Source organism: Balaenoptera musculus, chromosome 3 (genome assembly GCF_009873245.2).
Source record: "Balaenoptera musculus isolate JJ_BM4_2016_0621 chromosome 3, mBalMus1.pri.v3, whole genome shotgun sequence".
In the NCBI taxonomy this organism is placed as follows: domain Eukaryota; kingdom Metazoa; phylum Chordata; class Mammalia; order Artiodactyla; family Balaenopteridae; genus Balaenoptera; species Balaenoptera musculus.
This window is the reverse complement of record NC_045787.1, coordinates 58,306,353-58,318,507: the sequence shown is the minus strand read 5'-3', so window position 1 is coordinate 58,318,507 and position 12,155 is coordinate 58,306,353. Positions and strand designations below refer to the sequence as shown.

The 12,155-nt window shown below is 32.8% G+C and overlaps 1 protein-coding gene across 2 annotated transcripts in view; it reads right to left on the bottom strand.

Moving 5' to 3' along the window:
- Positions 1–544: 544 nt before the first annotated feature.
- Positions 545–12,155, bottom strand: part of POLK (DNA polymerase kappa) — a 79,397-nt gene continuing 67,786 nt past the window's right edge. The window contains exons 10-15 of one of the 2 annotated variants that reach the window (XM_036845528.1): positions 11,508–11,540; positions 8,204–8,300; positions 5,696–5,867; positions 3,039–3,995; positions 2,426–2,468; positions 545–2,191 (exon numbers count right to left, since the gene is read on the bottom strand). In XM_036845528.1, the coding sequence (XP_036701423.1) occupies positions 2,107–2,191; positions 2,426–2,468; positions 3,039–3,995; positions 5,696–5,867; positions 8,204–8,300; positions 11,508–11,540 (1,387 nt within the window). In that variant the 3' untranslated portion in view covers positions 545–2,106. The remainder of the gene's footprint in view (positions 2,192–2,425; positions 2,469–3,038; positions 3,996–5,695; positions 5,868–8,203; positions 8,301–11,507; positions 11,541–12,155) is intronic. The other variant, XM_036845529.1, reaches the window with a different exon arrangement.

Genomic DNA, 12,155 nt, shown 5'->3' with positions numbered 1-12,155 from the left:
TATCATTGGATCCTTTCATTTTTGTGAATCTGGGAAAGGTATTACAATACCTCTTTGTGGTTTTTTTTTTTTCATTTCCCTATTACTAAAATGGCTGAGGATGTTTTCATGTTTCTTGGCCATTTGGATTTCTTTCTATGTAAAGTGCCATCTAAAGACTTGTCCAAATTTCTATTGGCTGTCTGTCTTTTTCTTAATGATTCATAGGAATCATTTATATATTCTGGATTATATATATACTGGATACTAGTGTTTTGCCAATTATATGTGTTGCAAATATGTTCTCCCAGGTGGTTCCCTATATTCTGACCCTCTAAATAGGTAAGATTATAGGTGCTTATTCTTTGTGGTTTTGTTGTATTTTCTTTTAATGCCCCCAAACAAAATTATAATAAAAAGAAAATGAGTTGGATTATTAGATAAAACAGAAAAGGATGTGGAGAAAATTCTGGGCAAAGAAAATAAGAGTGAAAGCAACAGAGGTGGGAAAAGAGTGGAAAAGTAAGGAAACCATTTCTACTGGCTAAAGATTAAACATTTAAAATTTCATTTTAAATTTTTATTAAATATTACTAAATGATAACATTCAATTAAATGAATCATCTAAGTGAAAATAATTTAGTATTCACTCTAATGTTGAAAACACAATAAAAATGAACTTGAAACAAGATAGAATAGAAAAGAAAAAATATGGTGCTATCTACTTTTCAATACATTAAATCAGTGCTTCATTGAACTTAATTTTGTAGCGAATTAATGTAAGTAAATCACACAATCAAGAAGCATAGCTCTACAATCAGGTATTCACCATAGCGTATAATAATATTAGGCATGAAATTGGTATGTTAATAAACATTAAGCCTAACTTTAAACCATCTAGTAATTTAAAGTCAAATTACCACTTTGGCCAAAGGTTGTGCGAGATCCTAATTTACACTATTCCTAAAACATTGTCTTTATACATTTAGGTAATGAGCTATAAAATATGAAAAGAAACAAAAATATGAGAACAAAAGATTCAGTTCCTTAAAGCAGTAATAGAAAATGGGTTCCATCTTCATGTTTCAATTAAATAATTGTTTTTTTGATAAAAACTCCTCTATTGATAGCACAAAAATATTTGGAGCAACTACTTAAGCTAACTACTGTTAAGCTGTCTTCTTCCGTGAATATTAATGAAAACATGATAGAAATATAACTAAGATAAATGAGGTGTTTTAACACACATTAATCTTTTGAATTGCACATTCTTCTTTAGAAGGTCATAATAAAAATGAGGTGAGTGTACAATTTATCCTTTTTTACAGATTTGTGTAAAGTACAAATATAACTGCCAAGAAATGAAATATTGCTATTTAAAAGTCCTAGATAAGAAAACAATTACCTTGAATCTTAGACTAAATATTTTTTTAAAGTGAACCAAGTGCTTATTCATTAGATAAAGAAATTTTAAATTAAAAAAAATCAAATGAATAATCATATTTTAAACAAAAATTCTTTTAACACAGCAAATAATACTGTGACATTATTTTCCTGAAGGTAACAAAACCACTCATGCTAGTTCTGCTAAGCTAATACTCTTCATAGAACTTAAGATAAGTATTAATTATGAATGTTCATGAGGTATCTGAAGATACTAGGAGCTAAAATATAATTATACAAAGTTATAGAAGATACTAAGATCAAACATAGCAGTCCAGTGCCAACAAAGTGGTTAAGTGCTGAAAAATTCTTATGCTAAAATAGGTTAATCTGAACTTCTGAGAGCCCTTATAAATGTAAGTTTTTATATTCACTATAAAACATAATAAAGAAAGAAATCACTTCCTGATCCCATTCCTAACTTCTCATTTTAAAATTATCTCTAACAGGACTGATTTCCAATTGAAGTATAATGGAAGTGAAATTCTCATTGTTATCAAAAAAATATACAGAAGTAAATTAGTATATATTCCAAATTCATATTAAAGGAAATGTCATTTGGGGAGGGCTTATTGCACTTGCCTTTCACTCAATGAATCTGTAAGCCTGGAATGAGGAAGAATACATTCATTGATTATAAAGTAACAAGTTTCAATCAAAAATTAATGATAAAATGTTCAACGTTCATTTAAAAAATATATCAAGGGTGTGTCTGGGACTGTTTGGTTTTGTTTTCTTTGATGCCGAGTACTTTGTCATCAGTCCTGGCCTGGAATAAGAAAGAACATGCAATTAAAATGCATGAAGAACTACAAAACAAAAAACAAAAAAATATAAAATAATAAAATGCATGAAGAGATTTAAAAAATTGTTTATGCAAATAACTGATTTTAAAACTTTTACTTAATGATTTCTAAAAGCAAATTTTAACATTTCTTAAAAATCAGACCTCAAAATATAACAATTTCAGAGCCAGCTTTGTTAAAACTCAAATTAGCCATACCTGTTTGCTTTTGTTCCAATCTTCTGTACTTTGCCTGAGTTATCTTTAGAGGGAAGAAATTCCACAATGAATAACATGAAATAATTGAAAAGCTTTCTAAAAATTTAAAGACTTAAGGTTGACTGATTAAAGATAATAAAAACCTCCTTAGTACTACATTGTTCGAATTTATATATACCAGAAACTAATTTATAGCATAATTTCTTTGTAATTTACTTGTTTCATTAGTATTACAGCTGATTTTGAAGTTGGGTTAGAGTCGGAACTACCAAAAAACAAGTTAAAGAGGCTTTCTGGCTATATAATTATAGTTAATTTACCACTGTGCTTTGGCAAGTGTTCTCTGAAGGAATTTCTGTTTTGATTAGATCACTCAGCTCCCTAAACCTTTGAGTTCATTCTGTGCTAAATCAAGCCCAAACCAGAGGTTTCCCAAAATTTAAAATCTAATGTCTTCAGCTAATTCTAACCCACCGTAAGGTAACTAACATTTTCCTAAATGGCAGCGTACATGAACTATCCCTTTCAAGGTATGTTTCAGATTTAACAACAATCTCAATTTTAATAAAACATTCCTAGAAAATCAAGTTCTTTAAAATAACTGTAAACTCACCAGTACTTGTGCTTTCTTTGGGTTGGTTAACTGGATTAACCTTATCCTTTCTCAGTTCCTGGATAATGCCTTTATTTAAGCAAACATCTACATGCACATTGAATAGGGTAAGATCTGAAGTCTTTTGTTCTAGGTTACAAACGGGACAAACGAGGACTTGGTCACTGATCACTTCATATAAATAAGGTTGTAGGGGCTCTTTCCTTCTTAATGACGCAACATCTTCATTTTCCAGTGAAACAGCGCAACAATTCTGAGGACAGTGTTCCATATTAAATGATTTGCTTGGAAGACTAGAACATTCCTCTTCGCTGTGCTTATTACTTAGAGCATCTACACCTTCTGTATTAGATGGATTACCAGTAGTCTCTGCCAACTCTACAGAATCTACTGATGTGGTCTCTGTATTCTTCTGATGAGTTTCATAATCCTGCTTCTCACAGAGAGAAACAGAATCATGTACGTTTTCTTTCTCGTTCACTTCTGTAGAGGAAGCATGTGAACGTGAGGACATTTTAGAGTTTCCACTGATGGAAGGTCCATCAAGACATGCATCTACATGTTTATTAAAGGCTTCCAGACTGATGCTTCCTTGCTCCCTGAAGCAAACAGGACAGGTAAATATATGACAGTTATCTGAATTCTCCAATGTTTCTAAATTCTCACTCATCCTCTTCTTTAAAACTTGGAAGGATTGTGATGTCTGTAAACTTTGTTTATCTACAGTTTCACATTTAAATGTGTCCTGGTAGCTCCAATTCCTTTCAGACCGTTTTTTGTCAAAGAAACTCTTCTTATGAGCCATTTCTAGAGGTTTTAGAAACTGATCTTTGTCAGTTTTCTCTAGTATACACCTAGTGGCTGACAGGGCTTGGTTTCCAGGCTGTAAGAAGCCAATAATGCTCCTTTGTTGGTGTTTCTTCTCCTCTTCATTGGGAAAACCAGATAGCCGCACCCCTAAATTAAACCAACCATAATTAATCCATTTCAAATTCAATAAAGACATTTTGCATAGTACTATTATAACATATATGAAAAAGGCTATTTAGCCAAAAATAATAAGCAACACTGTATTTTCTGAATTAAAGGATGCTTTTTCAAAGGTGGTATTATGAGTAGAAATTAACTTTCTTTATAAAGCTGGGTATACTAAATAGTAAGTATCTACTGGAGTTAGCATGATTATATAGGTCTTTCAGTTAATATCTGACACATGATACCATTAAATATCGAGTAACTAATTGGAGTCAATTGCATAGATTCTTTAGCTCCCTTTTTTGCAATAGGCGCTATTTTTTAGAGCAATTTTAGGTTCTCAGCAAAGTTGAGTAGCAAGTACAGAGAGTTCCCATATACTACCTGTCCCACACATGCACTCCTCCTCCACTTTCAACATCCTACACCAGAGTGGTACATTTGTTACAATCAATGAATCTATACTGACACGACATTATTACTCAAAGTTCATAGTTTACATTAGGGCTCCCTCTTGATGTTGTACATTCTATGGGTTTTGACAAATGTACAATGACAAGTATCCACCATTATAGCATCATACAGAATAGTTTCACTGCCCTAAAAATACTCTGTGCTCTGCCTATTCCTCCCTCCCCCCACCCTTGACAACCACTGATCTTTTTAGTATCTCCATAGTTTTGCCTTTTCCAGAATGTCATACATTAGAATCATACAGGATGTAGCCTTTTCAGATTGGCTTCTTTCAGTTAATAATATATGTTTCCTCCATGTCTTTTCATGGCTTGACAGCTCATTTCTTTTCTTCTCCCCCATCCTCTACTCCAAGAGCTCATTTCTTTTATGTGCTGAATAATATTCTGTTGTCCAGACGTACCACAATTTCCATTCACCTACTACTGGAGGACATCTTGGTTGCTTCCAAGTTTTGGCAATTATAAATAAAGCTGCTATTAACATCCACTCTTTAGCTCTTTTAGTTAACATACTTTATTCAAATTGACTTCAGTGTGTGCTATCTTTCATATGTGAAAGTATGGCTAATGACCCATTCTTAGCAGTAAAGTTGGCATTTGGAGTGCTTATCTCTAAACATTCTCTCACTCGTTCACTTTGGAAACATGGTTTGTTTGTATTTTTTTACCACGTGATGGCTAGAAATGTGGTTTTATAGTGCCACAATCCCTTATCTGTAATTCTGAAATCCAAAAAGCTCTGAAAATTGTAAGCAACAAATGGTAATTGATGACAAGATTGGTGTGAGACTATTTAGAGTCTTTACAACTCAGTGTGAATATTTTTTTGTTTTGCTACAGAAATAATAATGTGTTTGATCATGAAGTGCTGCTTCAGATCCCAAAGGAGTATTATATAATATACTCAACATGCACTGAATTTGTTTTCTAAAATCTGAAAAGTTTAAAATTTTGAAAGATACCTAACCCCAAGGATTTCTGTAAGTAGTAAGGAAAAGAACGACTTTAATTGGTTCTTACTGGAATTAAACTAATGATCATGGCTTCACATGCATCAGGTTCTAAGAATCAAGAAAAATGGCAGTGGCATAAGTACAACTTCCTAGACAGGTTTAAGAAATAAAATGGAGGTGAGAATATTTCCCAAGTTGATTCTTTGGAAAAGTCTAGCAGATTTAAGGAAAAACAAGTGAAGAAAAGTCATACCCATAAGTCTTAATCTCAAGGGATGTGGAAAATCAGCATCAATTTCTGTTCTTAGCAATTCTTTAGCAATAGCAAATATTTCTTCTGCAGTAGAAACAACAGATGAAACTGTAGATGCACGAGTTTTTACTTCAAAATTCACATTCTTTAGCTTAATGGTAACAGTTCTACCCTGTAACAAACAGAATACATTATTATATATGGCTCTTTAACTTCCAGAAAAAGTTATCTTACAGGTTAGAAAAATTCAGAAAGGTCTCTTGTGTACACAGAGTACGGAAGTATAATCAATTATTTACAAAACATGGTAACGTGGAGCTTTTGTAGGAGGAGGAGTTGTTGCCCTACCCTCTGTGCCTAAACAAAACACTAATGAAAGACAGCAAAAACAAACACAATTTTGGCTTATGTTATAAAATAATGACTCAATCTTTAATGGTCTAGGGGCTGATCATAGAGTTTTTGTATCCACACTCCCTTCCCTATGTTTGTCAACTGCATCATATAATAGTTTCTATATAAGAGAAATTTCTAGGAAGGAAGAACTCCAATGACACACTAGTTGACAGGTCTTACAACGGCAAAACACTAAACTTACAATTTTAATTCTTTGGGGTTGAGATCATTCAATGTTAAAGATCAACATTCATTAAATAAAGACCCTAAAACAGTGCCTGACATATATTAAACGGCATTAAATATTAACTATTACAATTACAAAAAAAACCATGGTAATGAAAATTGTCATAAAGAATAACTGAAATCCATAAGTAATCTAAAAATCCCATTTTAGTCAGTAATTATTACTTCCCTCTCCAACTGACTTTTTATAAAAGATTTTTATATAAAGGGCAAAGTTAACTGATTACTTTTCTTTTTACTGAATCTTTTTTTGAGGTTAATTCAGTACCTAAAAAGATAGGAAAAAAAATCTTTCTGAAGGGACCTCATTGAAAAGATCTTCTGGACAGCTCACACTTATTGTGTGCCTACTATATCCCAGATATTATGTTAAATTTATGTGTTAGAACTCCTTTACAGTTATTGCTTAATGGATACAGAGTTTCATTTTGGGATAATGAAAAAGTTCTGGAGATCAAAAGTGTTGATGGTTGTACAATCTGAATGTACTTAATGCCACTAAAATGTATACTTAGAAAGTTAAAACAGTAAATTTTGTAATGTATATTTTGCTACCTCCTGGAGGTTGTGAGAGTAGGTTAGGCTTATTAACTCACTTCCAAAGAACAGAGTATGGAAAGAGAAAAATAGTAATTTCACAGTGGAGAAGCCTAGCAAACACTACTTTAACCAAGCGAGGATGGTTATTCTCACCTGTGACATCATGTGGCTATCATATATCCTGATGGGATGTGATGAGAAGGATACTTCATTTCTGTGGTATTCTTTCTAAAAACCTATAACCCTGGTCTAATCATAAGAAAATCATCAGACAAACCCAGATTGGAAGACATTCTGCAGTATACCTGGCTAGTATCCCTCAAGACTGTCAAGGTCATGAAAAACAAGGAAATACGGAGAAACTGTCACAGACTAGAGGAAACTGGGAAGACATGACAACTAAATGCAATGTGGTTTCCTGGACTGAACCCTGGAACAAAGAGAGGACATGAATGGAAAAAAACAGGTAAAACAAAAATACTGTCTGGATTTAGTTAACAGAAATGTGTTAGTGTCAGTTTCTTAGTTTTGCAAATGTACTATGATAATATAAGATGTTAATAATGAGGGAAACTGGGTATACTGGAAATCTCTATATTATCCTTGTAACTATTCTATAAATCTGACATGATTCTAAAATTAAAAGTTTATTTAAAAAATTTTTAAAAAAGAACTCTCTATATATTTAAGGTATAACAGAGAAGGATTATAAGAAAATATTCATCAGATATCCCTTTCTTTGTAATAACTTTTTATTGCTTTTGTATTATACTTTGTAATAACTCTACCTCTGTTTTGAGAATGTTGGAAAAATACTAAACATGGATTGTTGTGAGTGAAGATTATAAAATACAAAGTTCAAAGCCTTCCAGGTTTTGTTCTCAATGTGTTAAGCAACCTGGATTAAGGCCTTGAAACAAAATGCCTATTCCAGAAGGTCACTGTCTACCTGACAATGACATTAAAGGATAATTGGAAAGGCATTTATAACAAGCACAGTTCTAGGGAAATCCTTCCCTATCCCTTATTCTTTACTGCCAATATAACCCTGATTTTGAACTTATTCAAATGTACTCCCAAGGTAATATAAACTTCTCTGGAATTATATTGGAATCACTCCAGCCTCGTAAGTTGCTTCTCATAAAATGACCTCATCATAGGCCTCAGATAAGGGTCAGAATTCAATTTGTCTCTACTGAAGACGAGAACTCTCTTTTCTGACACATCCCAATTTGTATTTCAATGCAAAATCTAACTCTTGGTTTAAGGTAGCTTTTTACTATTAAAAATTTAGAAAACTAAGAACACTGCATAAAAATAAAGTACCTTAAGTCCTTCTTTCTGCAGATCTTGAGCAAGTTCACTGCAAAGTTCTTGGCACAAGCTGTACTGTTCTTCTGCTTTACTTATCTCACTGAATGTCCTAGAAAGGCAAGAATGATTTTGGTACACAAAGTAAACTACAATTCAGTATACTTTAGAAATGATATAGTACATGTAAATGGCCTAGCATTAAGTTATATTTTCTACAGTACAGAATAAAGTTTTCAGATGAACTAAGATATGATTAAGTAAAAACATCCAAGATCTTCTTAAATAATGGAAGATTGTTTATAGCTAAACTGATTAGCAAAGGTGCATTTGCTCTCTACAATATTTTTTAAAAGATGATTAAAGTCACCAACATATAAGGATAAGGCCCTCAAAACTTACAAAACATTAGGATACATATGTATACAGACTCTGCTACAGAGGATTATCTTAAGAAAGTACAAATGAGAACAACATTCCAATTATTGCATGTGTATTTTCTGTAAGCGAATTATCTTCAAGTAGATTTAAGGGGTTGGTTCGTGGCACCTACATAAAGTCATCTAATAGGCAACCGGAAACGGAGGGCTGGTAAGATTAAATGTAGAACTTGTGACTTCATCTGCACAAGGGTATTGAAAGGTCATATTAACATAAAGACACTAAAGAGAGAGTGGGGTAACAAGTAAAAAAGCCCGATCAAACCCTGAATAGTCATTCAGTGAAAAGTCCCCCTTCTAACTATTCCCAGCTACCCAGTTCTCTTCCCTAGTAGCAACCAATATTGCCAGCTTCCTATTCATTATTTATTCCTCTAGAATACTGTATGCATATAAAAGCAAACAAGCAAACATTTCCCCTATATAAACAGTAGAATATTAGATACATTATTTACCACTTTGCTTTTCTCATTCATCCTGGTGAGAGTTCCCTATAAGTAAATAATTTCATTTTTATATGGCAGCATAAATTCTAATTTAAAGATGTAAGATCATTTAACCAATCCTCTATTTGTAGAAACTTATTTCCAATATTTTGCTATCACAAAAAAAATTGCAGTGCATAACCAGGTATACATGTAAAATGACATGTGATTACACCAGTGGAATGAATGCCTAGAAAAAGAACTGTGGGACCAAAGTGCATGTGTATCTGTGATCTTGATAGATACTGCCAAATTGCTTGCCCCCTGCGGTAGGCAAAATAATGGTCCCCGAAGATGTTCAAATCCTAATCTCTCAGAATCTAGTACTTTACATGGTAAAATGAACTTTACAGATGTGGTTAAATTAAGATGGGGCGATTATCCTGAATTATCCAGGTAGGTCCAATGTAATCTCAAGGGTCCTTGTAAGAAGGAGGCAGGAGGGTAAGAGTCAAAGAAAGACAAAATGTGAGAGGTGAAGATAGAGAATGGGGCCGTGAGCCAAAGAATGCAAGAAGCCTCTAGAAGCTTTTAGTAAGGAAATGGATTCTCCTCTGGGGCCTCTAGAAGGAATGCAACCCTGCTGACACCTTAATTTTAGGACCTCTGACCTTCAGAACTGTAAGAGAATAAATTTGTGGTAATTAGTTATACCACCAATAAGAAACTAGTACACCCTCCTTTAGAGTTTAATAGCTTTTCCACTCCCATAGTCTTGTCAATAGAGTGTGCATCTTTGCCAACTTGATTAGTGAAAAATGCTATCTCGGAGAATTTTCAATCTGAATTTCTTAAATTATACGGAGACTGAGATTATTTTCACATGTTTATAAGGCCATTTGTACTGTCTTTTCTGTTAACTAATTAGATCTTTGTTCACTTTTTTCTATTGGTTTGGTGGCCCTTTCTTAAGAAATATTAATATTAGTTAATATTAATATTCTTGTACAGCAAGCAATGTTCTCAATAACAAAAGACAAAATAGAAGAAAAAATCATTAAATAGGACGATACCATCTCACTTTTGGATGCTTTTCCCCCCTCTTTTCCTTTGATTGCTTTTATGTAAATCACAGCCTAAAACAGCAATATTTATCAAAGTCATTTACTGAGTGTGTTGTCTTGTAAAAGTCATTCATCTTTTCTAGGGAACCCCCTTGCACTGTTGGTGGGAATGTAAATTGATACAGCCACTATGGAGAACCGTATGGAGGTTCCTTAAAAAACTAAAAATAGAATTACCATATGACCCAGCAATCCCACTACTGGGCATATACCCAGAGAAAACCATAACTCAAAAAGACACATGCACCCCAATGTTCATTGCAGCACTATTTACAATAGCCAGGTCATGGAAGCAACCTAAATGCCCATCGACAAACGAATGGATAAAGAAGATGTGGTACATATACACAATGGAATATTACTCAGCCATAAAAAGGAATGAAATTGGGTCATTTGTAGAGATGTGGATGGACCTAGAGACTGTCATACAGAGTGAAGTAAGTCAGAAAGAGAAAAACAAATATCGTATATAAACACATATATGTGGAATCTAGAAAAATGGTACAGATGAACCGGTTTGCAAGGCAGAAATAGAGAACAAACATGGACACCAAGGGGGAAAAGGGGGGGTGGTGGAGGTGGTGGGATGAATTGGGAGATTGGGATTGACATATATACACTAATATGTATCAAATAGATAACTAATAAGAACCTGTTGTATAAAAAATAAATAAATAAAATTCAAAAAAAAAAGTCATTCAGCTTTTCTGATCATGAATAATATATGTGCAAAATGAACACAACCTTATACTAGGTCCGTGGTTCTTAAATGTCTTAGTGGAACTTTGGTTCTTTGAGGAGATAAGCGAGGGGCTTTTCAAACAATGACATATTTCCCAAAACAATAAGGTTTCATCAAGATTTCATTTGACTTCAAACAAGATTGTAAACCACTGAACTAGATCACCCCTAAGCTCTCGTTCATCAGTATCTTACTATTTGATGCCTGTGGTTATTCACCAATATTTGAAGAACTTCAGGAAGAATTTCCATCATCATTTCTTAAATTTCCCAAATAACTATTCAGTATAATTTTTCTTATAAATAAGCCTAGAAATTAAGATTTAGAATCCTAAAATGCTTGGTTTTCACTGAATAGGAACAAAACCAACATTTAAAAAAATAACTGCAGTTAAATTTTTTCCCATTGAGAACATAGCAAGCAAAGATAATAAAGCATTGCACTGCAATATTTACTGTAGGAGTGTCAACTGCTGAAAATTGTTATTTGGTTTGCAAATAGATTTTTAAATTTCAGTGATATTTTACTAAAAATTAAAAATTAGTTTAAAATAATACAAATTATGAATAATTAGTAACAAAACATTACCTCTCAACACTCATGCTTTTCCTCTCTCCATCCCTTGAAATTAAAAAAAAAAAAGCTTTTATTTGCTTTCTCAAAGAAGATTGACTTTCTTTTAGTCAACCAACATGATTTTACATCAGTTACCCTTTAGAGATCTCAATGTTTTAGATTAAAAGTTATACATCATGAAACACAGTGAGTTTTTTAATCTAAAAATAAAACTATCACCAAAGAATGTAGAAAGATATGCTAATATAATTACATGTGTGATGGATCAAGTCTGTATCTATCAAAGAGAACAAATTTGAAAACAGGATGATATTATAAATTGTTTCTATTAAAAGCCTGAATATAAAAAATCACAACTTACAAAAACCAACAGAAGGTAGTAGCATAATGGCTTGCAGTTATAAGATATAATTAAATTTTAAATAATTTAATATCCATTATCTAGTTTTTGGCCTAGTACATTAATAATAGCCTATTTATTATTCACTTACACCACTCTATAGAAGCTCAGTCAAAATTTGCCATACAGCAATAGGATGATGATTGGAAATCTGAACCACCTAGTTTGGTTGGATTCTAGCTGCTCTGGTAGGAGTAGTTAAAACCAGAAAGCTGAAACGACATGTAGATTATTCATTTTCCTAATATTTCACAAACCAA